The sequence below is a fragment of the Engystomops pustulosus genome, chromosome 3 (assembly GCF_040894005.1).
Source record: "Engystomops pustulosus chromosome 3, aEngPut4.maternal, whole genome shotgun sequence".
In the NCBI taxonomy this organism is placed as follows: Eukaryota; Metazoa; Chordata; class Amphibia; order Anura; family Leptodactylidae; genus Engystomops; species Engystomops pustulosus.
In genome coordinates this window covers 217,219,241-217,233,332 of record NC_092413.1, presented here as the reverse complement: position 1 = coordinate 217,233,332, position 14,092 = coordinate 217,219,241, and the positions used below count along the sequence as shown (strand labels likewise).

The 14,092-nt window shown below is 42.7% G+C and overlaps 1 protein-coding gene across 4 annotated transcripts in view; it reads left to right on the top strand.

Moving 5' to 3' along the window:
• MSRA (methionine sulfoxide reductase A) overlaps window positions 1-14,092 on the top strand; it is a 253,807-nt gene that overhangs the window by 141,317 nt on the left and 98,398 nt on the right. For all 4 annotated transcript variants that reach the window (XM_072143825.1, XM_072143824.1, XM_072143826.1 and 1 more), the window contains one exon: window positions 4,496-4,600. In XM_072143825.1, coding sequence (XP_071999926.1) covers window positions 4,496-4,600 — 105 coding nt within the window. The remainder of the gene's footprint in view (window positions 1-4,495; window positions 4,601-14,092) is intronic.

Below are 14,092 nucleotides of genomic sequence, written 5' to 3'. Positions count from 1 at the left end.
TATTGCCGGCCTTCAGCTGAAGCCAAAAGCTTTCTCTGCTTTTTGCCAGAATATGTATGGATGGAAGAATCCTCAACATAATCTAGAGTTCAAGAATAAACTGTATTTGTACCCAGGGGGTGGACCTGTGTGCCGCAACAATGAAAACGGGTAGAAGAAACCTGGGGTCTGATTTCAAAGCTTGAATTGGATCAACAGCGTGCCCAGAAGGATTCAGGCTGTGTTTGAGCACTTACTTGACAAGAATCTGCATTACTAAACATACTGGGGCACATTTACTTACCCTGTCGCCATCCCGTGGTGCATTGTCCGACGAGGATTCGGGTTTTGCCGTGATTCACTAAGATCGTGCATCCGAGTTCCTGCATCCGTCGCTTAGGTGCCGAGTTCCGCCGGAGTTCACCTGCTTCTTCCCGGTGCATGTGAGTGCTGATCTAGCGACACAATTTCGTTTTTAAATTCCGTGGTTTATCCGAATCCGTCAGGTTGTCCGACGGCCACGCCCCCTCCCATTTCTGTTGCGTGCAAGCCGGCGCTGAAGTGCCACAATTCGATCGCGTGCGCCAAAAAACCCGTGGGCAATTCGGCGCAAAACGGAAAAAATCTTGAAACACAACGAAAGTGCGGCGTTCGTAAATGTGCCCCGCTGTCAGAATCTCCAAATGGGTTCTGGTTTCAGGCTTATGAGCTTATGAGCCACAACCAGCTGCCTTGCTGGGAGTTGTCATTGAAAGCTGCCTTTCAGTATCTGTTACCTGGGAGCCTTGGAGGTTCATTTTGGAGCTCAGTGTTCATCTCAGTTGTGGGTTGAGTTATGCAGGGACCTAGACAGTCAGCTGCTGGGGGCGACCTCTAGGAACTCGATAAATAGCTAATCCCCAGTTCAATCAGTTATGCTTTCTCCTGTGACTTGCAGTTCTTCTGTCTGTTTGTGTTTTGCTGATAGCCTAAACCTGTACCTGAGCCTATGTCCAGCTTGAGCCGGTCCCCTGAACCCTAGTCTGAACTGGAACCTGTGCCTGAGCCAGTACCCTGAACTCCAGTTTGAACTGAAACTTGTACCTAAGCCTGCATCCAACATGAGCCAGTACCCTGAACTGGAACCTGTATCTGAAAGCCTGTATCCCAACTTGATTTGGAACCCCAAATGTTGTTTCCTGCCAGATCTGGAACCCCAAATCCATTCCTGAGCCTGTACTCCAATCCTAGACCTATTCTCCGAACCCCATTCTGAGCTTGTATCCTGATTCTGAGCCTGTGCCTGTTCATTTTGGCTGCGGTCGCATCTCACAATAAGCCACCGGATATTTTTTACATTCTTTAGAAGATTTGTTTTGCCAAAAGACAATTTTTTGTTTACCCGACTTTCAAAATATTCCCCCTCTTTACACGATAAACAGCAAGCAGACAGAAAAAAAAGCATAAAAACACACAAAAAAATCAACACAACAGTAAAAGCCCGGGATATGTTTTATACAATGAACTAAAACATGTAATTCGTTTTTTGTGCCCGACCTTCAGACCAAAACATGTTTTGATTTTGGTTGAAGAAACGCTCGCTTACGCCTTTCAACAAAATTGCTCTGAGCCCAAAATATGACAGGTTAAAAGAAGGGCCCAGTTATCCACTAGAGGCGAGCTAACAATTTGCAGGTAATTTGGCAGCGCTGAATGGCTCCTAACTAAGGAGAAAAACATCAACAAAAAGTTACTTTTGTTTGAGCAGCTATGATAAAGGAAACAAAACCACAGCCGAAAAATCATAAGACAAGGAGCCGCAGGAGCCTGTGATTTGTTTTTCCTATATTTTTCATATTTGTGGGTTGTTTATTGCAACTATGTGATGGACTGCTACTAGTACACACAGTGATGTCACAGTACAGAGATAATACACACAGAGATGTCACAGTACAGGGATAATACACACAGTGATGTCACAGTACAGGGATAACACACACAGTGATGTCACAGTACAGGGATAATACACACAGTGATGTCACAGTACAGAGATAATACACACAGTGATGTCACAGTACAGGGATAACACACACAGTGATGTCACAGTACAGGGATAATACACACAGTGATGTCACAGTACAGGGATAATACACACAGTGATGTCACAGTACAGAGATAATACACACTGTGATGTCACAGTACAGGGATAATACACACAGTGATGTCACAGTACAGGGATAATACACACAGTGATGTCACAGTACAGGGATAATACACACAGTGATGTCACAGTACAGGGATAATACACACAGTGATGTCACAGTACAGGGATAACACACACAGTGATGTCACAGTACAGGGATAATACACACAGCGATGTCACAGTACAGGGATAATACACACAGTGATGTCACAGTACAGGGATAATACACACAGTGATGTCACAGTACAGAGATAATACACACAGTGATATCACAGTACCGAGATAATACACACAATGATGTCACAGTACAGGGATAATACACACAGTGATGTCACAGTACAGGGATAATACACACAGTGTTGTCACAGTACAGGGATAATACACACAGTGATGTCACAGTACAGGGATAACACACACAGTGATGTCACAGTACAGAGATAATACACACAGTGATGTCACAGTACAGGGATAATACACACAGTGATGTCACAGTACAGGGATAACACACACAGTGATGTCACAGTACAGGGATAATACACACAGTGATGTCACAGTACAGGGATAACACACACAGTGATGTCACAGTACAGGGATAATACACACAGTGATGTCACAGTACAGGGATAATACACACAGTGATGTCACAGTACAGGGATAACACACACAGTGATGTCACAGTACAGGGATAATACACACAGCGATGTCACAGTACAGAGATAATACACACAGTGATGTCACAGTACAGGGATAATACACACAGTGATGTCACAGTACAGAGATAATACACACAGTGATGTCACAGTACAGGGATAATACACACAGTGATGTCACAGTACAGGGATAACACACACAGTGATGTCACAGTACAGGGATAATACACACAGCGATGTCACAGTACAGAGATAATACACACAGTGATATCACAGTACCGAGATAATACACACAATGATGTCACAGTACAGGGATAATACACACAGTGATGTCACAGTACAGGGATAATACACACAGTGATGTCACAGTACAGGGATAATACACACAGTGATGTCACAGTACAGGGATAATACACACAGTGATGTCACAGTACAGAGATAATACACACAGTGATGTCACAGTACAGGGATAATACACACAGTGATGTCACAGTACATAGATAATACACACAGCGATGTCACAGTACAGGGATAATACACACAGCGATGTCACAGTACAGGGATAATACACACAGTGATGTCACAGTACAGAGATAATACACACAGTGATGTCACAGTACAGGGATAATACACACAGTGATGTCACAGTACATAGATAATACACACAGTGATGTCACAGTACAGGGATAATACACACAGTGATGTCACAGTACAGGGATAATACACACAGAGATGTCACAGTACAGGGATAACACACACAGTGATGTCACAGTACATAGATAATACACACAGCGATGTCACAGTACATAGATAATACACACAGTGATGTCACAGTACAGGGATAATACACACAGTGATGTCACAGTACAGAGATAATACACACAGTGATGTCACAGTACAGGGATAATACACACAGTGATGTCACAGTACAGGGATAATACACACAGTGATGTCACAGTACAGAGATAATACACACAGTGATGTCACAGTACAGGGATAATACACACAGTGATGTCACAGTACAGAGATAATACACACAGTGATGTCACAGTACAGGGATAATACACACAGTGATGTCACAGTACAGGGATAATACACACAGTGAGGTCACAGTACAGAGATAATACACACAGTGATGTCACAGTACAGAGATAATACACACAGTGATATCACAGTACAGAGATAATACACACAGTGATATCACAGTACAGAGATAATACACACAGTGATATCACAGTACAGGGATAATACACACAGTGATGTCACAGTACAGGGATAATACACACAGTGATGTCACAGTACAGGGATAATACACACAGTGACGTCACAGTACAGGGATAATATACACAGTGATGTCACAGTACAGGATAATACACACAGTGATGTCACAGTACAGGGATAATACACACAGTGATGTCACAGTACAGGATAATACACACAGTGATGTCACAGTACAGGGATAATACACACAGTGATGTCACAGTACAGGGGTAATACACACAGTGATGTCACAGTACCCCGAGAGTCCTTTTCAACTCCAGTTCCTTTTTAGTATTATTGCATGTGATGTTTCTTGCTGGTTTTTCTTCTGATGGCCAAATTATAAAAAATTTTGGCTTATTTAAAATTGGAATAGAAGTTAATGAATGGATATAATTGAGAGATTCCATTTCTTTCTTTCCAGGAAGGACGGGCCACGCAGAGGTGGTCCGAGTCGTCTTTGAGCCGGAGAAGATCAGCTATGATGGATTACTGAAGGTGTTTTGGGAGAATCATGACCCCACACAAGGTACGGCCATTGTCATGGTAACATCATTGGAGTCGGGAGATGTAGCAACTTTTACCAATGTCTCCACCTGGAGTTTTCCCATTTCCCCCAAATGTAATTCCTGGATTGTGTGGGACAGTTTATAAGCTGTTTCTCTACAATCTGTTACTTTAGACAAATTTCAATTTTTATCTTTATGCAAATTTGCTAATCAGCACACCAGGGGCGGAGCTTAGCAGCTCATTTGCATATACATTAAATAAATAAATAAATATGTTTTATATAAAATTTTTCATCGGAAAGAAATCTGAAATCCCATCGGACACAATTATCATTTCACTTTTGGAGGTGGTCGACTCCCTTTAATCTCTCTGTTTTAAGATCTCTGCTTGCTGAGAACTACAGTAACAATGCAGCACCCCGACTCCTCCTCCTTTTCAGAATGTAACATCTGTATTTGCCCAATTTTTAAACTTTTTTATTATCCGGAAAATTCCACTCCGCTGTAGCCCCAGTCAGTCGCTAACGGCGCAGGAAACGGGGGAAGATTAATGGTTGCGTCCCGAGTCCCCGAACGCGGCGGCGCTCCCAGATATTTATCACCGGCACACTATTTTTTTCGAGGACTGTACTGTTTTTAGCTGATGCATAAAGAATCCGTCATCTACATATAATTAGACGCTGGAAATTACATTGTGTTGCTAATGAGCAGTTGTGTCTTTCTTTGCCTTGTAAAGAACAGCTGCAGTCGCATGAAAAGCCGCAGCGCCCCCAGCCTAGCGCTACCGCGTCTTCTCCCCAACATCCAACCCAAGGCTGAAATCTGATTGGTACAACCTGGGCATCTTCTGTGTAGAACTATATACACTTCTCGCTAAAAGTTGCGCTTTCAGGTGAAATTTTTTTGGTACACGTAAAAAGTTCCTGCTGCAGTAACATTATCTTATGATATTGGGGTATTTAAAGGGAACCTGTCACCAGAAATGTCATTTTTAGCTGGTGATGGGTTTCTGATTTTTAAAATCCATCTGTCGGCATTCTGAATAATTTCAGTAGTTTATAAAACTTTATTTCACATTACCTGGGTCCCTGCCAGCAGTGTGTGATGAGTTCTTGGGTGGGGGGGAGCAGCCTGTGTGTGCCTTTATCTCAGTCTCCTCATGCATTTGTCCTCTCCTCCCCACCATCCCCCTCCCTCCTCTGCCGGCTCAATGCACATGACAGGAAGTGGGGATGGAGCTGCATGAGTGTGGAGAAGAGGAACGATGCTCGAGGAGACTGAGACACAGGTATACACACTGCCCCATCCCCTTGGACTCACCACGCACTGCTGGCAGGGAGGCAGGTAATGTGAAATAAAGTCTTGCAAAAGTAGTGGAAGCATTAAAAATTCCAAAAATAGGGTATTGGAACCTCGCTACGCTACTACCCCCTTCAGGTAGGGTATGAAATGTTTCTAGAATTCACTCTTCATGTGGAATCTATTAGAAAAAAAAATCTCATCCAAAGTCATGTGACAATGGGATAAGAAGAGTCAGATTTTGCAAAAGATGCTGAAGTTTAATGGCTGCAGAGGGAGCGTCACTTCAGACACCCCTATCTTCTGTCTGTAGCACCGTACTGTTACGACGCACGTCAGGAGTGGTTGAACAGAGAGGGCTCATGGGCTGAACCCTCTCCGTACCAGGTGGGTGTTTGCTGAATGTTCGCAGCAAACACCCACCGGTTACACCCCCGGTCAGAGCTGTCATCAATGGCAATTGTTTACCATGTAAATGTCTCAGGCAAAGCTGCGTCAGGCAATTATATCCCGGTAGCACCTACGCGCCACCATATTAGATGTGATCACACACCCCCCCCCCCCCTCCCCTGAGGTCATCAGGGGGAAGTGATTGGTTACTATGACAGCTGGAAGTCTATACTAGACTCCCAGGCCTGTCATTCATCACTAGCAAAGCTGCCATAAATCACAGTTTTGCTGTATATGGTAGTAGCACTAAGGAGGTCTGAAAAATAGTAAATATATATATATAAAAGTAAAAAAAATATATATAAAAAATAAATTAATATTGAAGCCTACAACTTCACATCACCCCCCTTTCCCTAGAACTGATATAAAAATAAACAGTATAAATCATAAACATATTAGGTATCACCGCGTCCCAAAATGTCTGATCTATCAGAATATAACGGTTATTCCCAGCTTTTAACCCCGTAACTAGCGCCTAAATGTCTAAAACGCTACTTTTTTTGCCATTTTTCAACATATAAAAAATGTAACAAAAATTGATCAGAAGGTTGTACAGTTCTCAAAATGGTAGCAATGAAAACATCAGATCATCTCGCTAAAACTGACACCACCCACAGCTCCGTACGCCAAAGTATGAAACAGTTATTAGCGCCAGAAGATGGCAAAATGAGGAATTTTTTTGTAGAGGAAGTTTTAATTTTTCTAAATGTATTAAACCCAATAAAACCAAAAAATAAAGTAGCCTTTTCATCTTCTCAAACAGTGAAAGCCGTAAAATCCAAGCCCACAAGAAAATGTTGCAAATTAGTTTTTCTGCCAATTTCACTGTATAGGAATTTTTTTCCTGCTTCCCAGTACATGGCATAGCATATCAAATACCGTCTCTATAAAGCTCAATATGTTACACAGAAAACAAGCCCTCACGCAGCTCTTTACATGGACACATAAAAAAGTTACAGGTTTGGACTGAAGGTGAGAATGGAAAGCAAAAATGAAAAAGGGACGGGTCGGTAAGGGGTTAAGATCAGGTCACCCTGGTGGTCGTGTGATCTACAGAACCGGAGATAGAGAAAAAATGTGCATTTGTCTGCACAAACCGTTAGAAACCAAGAGGATGGAATGAGGGCCCGGCATCCACAGATGGGGTGGGGGTTGTGCTCACATCCCAACATTGTGGGGGCTGCACAGCCCTCCATGTGTTTGTCAGAGGTAGCCTGACTGCCATTAGGTACCGAGATGAGATCCTCAGAGAGGATCCATATGCTGAGAACAATGCAGGACCTCATGTGGCTGGAGTGTGTCAGCAGTTCCTGTAAGATGAAGGCAGTGAGGCTATGGACTAGCCACTTGTTTCCCAGATCAGAATCCGGTTGAGCACATCTGGGACATCACGTCTCGCTCCATTCATCTATGACACGTTTCACCTCAGACTGTCCAGGAGTTGGCAGATGCCTTAGTCCAGGCCTGGGAGGAGATCCCTCAGGAGACCATCTGCAACCTCATCAGAAGCATTGTAGGGGGGTTATACAGGCATGTGGAGGACACGCACAATACTGATCCTCATCAGGAGCATGCTGAGGCATTGTACGGAGGTCATACAGGCACGTGGAGGCCCCACGCAATACTGACCTCATCAGAGCATGCTGAGGCATTGTAGGGAGGTCATACAGGCACGTGGAGGACACACACAATACTGATCCTCATCAGGAGCATGCTGAGGCGTTGTAGGGAGGTCATACAGGCACGTGGAGGACACACACAATACTGACCTCATCAGGAGCATGCTGAGGCATTGTAGGGAGGTCATACAGGCACGTGGAGGTCACACAATACTGAGCCTAATCAGAAGCATGCCGAGGCGTTGTAGGGAGGTCATACAGGCATGTGGAGGACACACCCAATCCTAAGCCTCACCAGGATCATACCGAGACTTTGTAGGGAGGTCATACAGGCACGTGGAGGCCACACACAATACTGAGCCTCATCAGGAGCATGCCGAGATGTTGTAGGGAGGTCATACAGGCACGTGGAGGCCACACACAATACTGAACCTCATCAGGAGCATGCCGAGATGTTGTAGGGAGGTCATACAGGCACGTGGAGGTCACACGCAATGCTGAGCCTCATGAGGAGAATGCAGAAGTGTTGTAGGGAGGTCATACAGGCACAAGGAGGCCACACACACTACTGAGCCTCATCAGGAGCATGCCAAGGCATTGTAGGGAGGTCATACAGGCACGTGGAGGCCACACCCCAGCAGCTGGAGGTATACAGCAGAGAGAAGCAAAAATAACCGCTCACAGCTTCCCGGCACACATCCTCCGTTCAACCCACAAAGGCAGTAATTCCTCCACTACCTGCTGGTGTAAACTCTTATGAATGGTCTGATGTGACTCTTGGTGTCTCTCACATCCCTGGAATGACTTCTTGGTGCCTGGAGTTGTGTGACCTCATCACCTGGTTCCACAGGACATTGTACACAATAAAGCAGTCAACAGTGTGGGGACAGTCCACTTCTCTATCTGACTCTTCCAGTCTCTGTATCTCTGGTACAACCTGCTGATGTCTCTCTGTGACTCTTCCAGTCTCTGCATCTCTGGTACAACCTGCTGATGTCTCTCTGTGACTCTTCCAGTCTCTGTATCTCTGGTACAACCTGCTGATGTCTCTCTGTGACTCTTCCAGTCTCTGTATCTCTGGTACAACCTGCTGATGTCTCTCTGTGACTCTTCCAGTCTCTGTATCTCTGGTACAACCTGCTGATGTCTCTCTGTGACTCTTCCAGTCTCTGTATCTCTGATACAACCTGCTGATATCTCACTGTGACTCTTCCAGTCTCTGTATCTCTGGTACAACCTGCTGATGTCTCTCTGTGACTCTTCCAGTCTCTGTATCTCTGGTACAACCTGCTGATGTCTCTCTGTGACTCTTCCAGTCTCTGTATCTCTGATACAACCTGCTGATGTCTCTCTGTGACTCTTCCAGTCTCTGTATCTCTGATACAACCTGCTGATATCTCTCTGTGACTCTTCCAGTCTCTGTATCTCTGGTACAACCTGCTGATGTCTCCCTGTGACTCTTCCAGTCTCTGTATCTCTGGTACAACCTGCTGATGTCTCTCTGTGACTCTTCCAGTCTCTGTATCTCTGGTACAACCTGCTGATGTCTCTCTGTGACTCTTCCAGTCTCTGTATCTCTGATACAACCTGCTGATGTCTCTCTGTGACTCTTCCAGTCTCTGTATCTCTGGTACAACCTGCTGATGTCTCTCTGTGACTCTTCCAGTCTCTGTATCTCTGGTACAACCTGCTTATGTCTCTCTGTGACTCTTCCAGTCTCTGTATCTCTGGTACAACCTGCTGATGACTCCCTGTGACTCTTCCAGTCTCTGTATCTCTGGTACAACCTGCTTATGTCTCTCTGTGACTCTTCCAGTCTCTGTATCTCTGGTACAACCTGCTGATGTCGGTATAACTTGTGGATGTCCTGTATATAATGATATATGTACAGCCGGTATAACCTGGGGATCTCCTGTATATAATTATATATGTACAGCTGGTATAACCTGGGGATCTCCTGTATATAATGATATATGTACAGCTGGTATAACCTGGGGATCTCCTGTATATAGTGATATATGTACAGCTGGTATAACCTGGGCATCTCCTGTATATAATGATATATGTACAGCCGATATAACCTGGGGATCTCCTGTATATAGTGATATATGTACAGCTGGTATAACCTGGGCATCTCCTGTATATAATGATATATGTACAGCTGGTATAACCTGGGGATCTCCTGTATATAATGATATATGTACAGCCGGTATAACCTGGGGATCTCCTGTATATAATGATATATGTACAGCTGGTATAACCTGGGGATTTCCTGTATATAATGATATATGTACAGCTGGTATAACCTGGGGATCTCCTGTATACAATGATATATGTACAGCCGGTATAACCTGGGGATCTCCTGTATATAATGATATATGTACAGCCGGTATAACCTGGGGATCTCCTGTATATAATGATATATGTACAGCCGGTATAACCTGGGGATCTCCTGTATATAATGATATATGTACAGCCGGTATAACCTGGGGATCTCCTGGGATCTCCTGTATATAATGATATATGTACAGCTGGTATAACCTGGGGATCTCCTGTATATAATGATATATGTACAGCTGGTATAACCTGGGGATCTCCTGTATATAATGATATATGTACAGCCGGTATAACCTGGGGATCTCCGGTATATAATGATATATGTACAGCTGGTATAACCTGGGGATCTCCTGTATATAATGATATATGTACAGCTGGTATAACCTGGAGATCTCCTGTATATAATGATATATGTACAGCCGGTATAACCTGGGGATCTCCTGTATATAATGATATATGTACAGCAGGTATAACCTGGGGATCTCCTGTATATAATGATATATGTACAGCCGGTATAACCTGGGGATCTCCTGTATATAATGATATATGTACAGCTGGTATAACCTGGCGATCTCCTGTATATAATGATATATGTACAGCTAGTATAACCTGGAGATCTCCTGTATATAATGATATATGTACAGCTGGTATAACCTGGGGATCTCTGTATATAATGATATATGTACAGCTGGTATAACCTGGGGATTTCCTGTATATAATGATATATATATAGCTGGTATAACCTGGGGATCTCCTGTATATAATGATATATGTACAGCCGGTATAACCTGGGGATCTCCTGTATATAATGATATATGTACAGCTGGTATAACCTGGGGATCTCCTGTATATAATGATATATGTACAGCCGGTATAACCTGGGGATCTCCTGTATATAATGATATATGTACAGCTGGTATAACCTGGGGATCTCCTGTATATAATGATATATGTACAGCTGGTATAACCTGGGGATCTCCTGTATATAATGATATATGTACAGCTGGTATATGTACAGCCGATATAACCTGGGGATCTCCTGTATATAGTGATATATGTACAGCTGGTATAACCTGGGGATCTCCTGTATATAATGATATATGTACAGCTGGTATAACCTGGGGATCTCCTGTATATAGTGATATATGTACAGCTGGTATAACCTGGGCATCTCCTGTATATAATGATATATGTACAGCCGATATAACCTGGGGATCTCCTGTATATAGTGATATATGTACAGCTGGTATAACCTGGGCATCTCCTGTATATAATGATATATGTACAGCTGGTATAACCTGGGGATCTCCTGTATATAATGATATATGTACAGCCGGTATAACCTGGGGATCTCCTGTATATAATGATATATGTACAGCTGGTATAACCTGGGGATTTCCTGTATATAATGATATATGTACAGCTGGTATAACCTGGGGATCTCCTGTATACAATGATATATGTACAGCCGGTATAACCTGGGGATCTCCTGTATATAATGATATATGTACAGCCGGTATAACCTGGGGATCTCCTGTATATAATGATATATGTACAGCCGGTATAACCTGGGGATCTCCTGTATATAATGATATATGTACAGCCGGTATAACCTGGGGATCTCCTGTATATAATGATATATGTACAGCTGGTATAACCTGGGGATCTCCTGTATATAATGATATATGTACAGCCGGTATAACCTGGGGATCTCCTGTATATAATGATATATGTACAGCTGGTATAACCTGGGGATCTCCTGTATATAATGATATATGTACAGCCGGTATAACCTGGGGATCTCCTGTATATAATGATATATGTACAGCCGGTATAACCTGGGGATCTCCTGTATATAATGATATATGTACAGCCGGTATAACCTGGGGATCTCCTGTATATAATGATATATGTACAGCTGGTATAACCTGGGGATCTCCTGTATATAATGATATATGTACAGCTGGTATAACCTGGGGATCTCCTGTATATAATGATATATGTACAGCTAGTATAACCTGGGGATCTCCTGTATATAATGATATATGTACAGCCGGTATAACCTGGGGATCTCCTGTATATAGTGATATATGTACAGCTGGTATAACCTGGGGATCTCCTGTATATAATGATATATGTACAGCTGGTATAACCTGGGGATCTCCTGTATATAATGATATATGTACAGCCGGTATAACCTGGGGATCTCCGGTATATAATGATATATGTACAGCTGGTATAACCTGGGGATCTCCTGTATATAATGATATATGTACAGCTGGTATAACCTGGAGATCTCCTGTATATAATGATATATGTACAGCCGGTATAACCTGGGGATCTCCTGTATATAATGATATATGTACAGCAGGTATAACCTGGGGATCTCCTGTATATAATGATATATGTACAGCCGGTATAACCTGGGGATCTCCTGTATATAATGATATATGTACAGCTGGTATAACCTGGCGATCTCCTGTATATAATGATATATGTACAGCTAGTATAACCTGGAGATCTCCTGTATATAATGATATATGTACAGCTGGTATAACCTGGGGATCTCTGTATATAATGATATATGTACAGCTGGTATAACCTGGGGATTTCCTGTATATAATGATATATATATAGCTGGTATAACCTGGGGATCTCCTGTATATAATGATATATGTACAGCCGGTATAACCTGGGGATCTCCTGTATATAATGATATATGTACAGCTGGTATAACCTGGGGATCTCCTGTATATAATGATATATGTACAGCTGGTATAACCTGGCGATCTCCTGTATATAATGATATATGTACAGCTGGTATAACCTGGGGATCTCCTGTATATAATGATATATGTACAGCCGGTATAACCTGGGGATCTCCTGTATATAATGATATATGTACAGCTGGTATAACCTGGGGATCTCCTGTATATAATGATATATGTACAGCTGGTATAACCTGGGGATCTCCTGTATATAATGATATATGTACAGCTGGTATATGTACAGCCGATATAACCTGGGGATCTCCTGTATATAGTGATATATGTACAGCTGGTATAACCTGGGCATCTCCTGTATATAATGATATATGTACAGCTGGTATAACCTGGGGATCTCCTGTATATAGTGATATATGTACAGCTGGTATAACCTGGGGATCTCCTGTATATAATGATATATGTACAGCCGGTATAACCTGGGGATCTCCTGTATATAATGATATATGTACAGCCGGTATAACCTGGGGATCTCCTGTATATAATGATATATGTACAGCCGGTATAACCTGGGGATCTCCTGTATATAATGATATATGTACAGCTGGTATAACCTGGGGATCTCCTGTATATAATGATATATGTACAGCTGGTATAACCTGGGGATCTCCTGTATATAATGATATATGTACAGCTAGTATAACCTGGGGATCTCCTGTATATAATGATATATGTACAGCCGGTATAACCTGGGGATCTCCTGTATATAGTGATATATGTACAGCTGGTATAACCTGGGGATCTCCTGTATATAATGATATATGTACAGCTGGTATAACCTGGGGATCTCCTGTATATAATGATATATGTACAGCCGGTATAACCTGGGGATCTCCTGTATATAATGATATATGTACAGCTGGTATAACCTTGGGATTTCCTGTATATAATGATATATGTACAGCTGGTATAACCTGGGGATCTCCTGTATATAATGATGTATGTACAGCTGGTATAACCTGGGGATCTCCTGTATATAATGATATATGTACAGCCGGTATAACCTGGGGATCTCCTGTATATA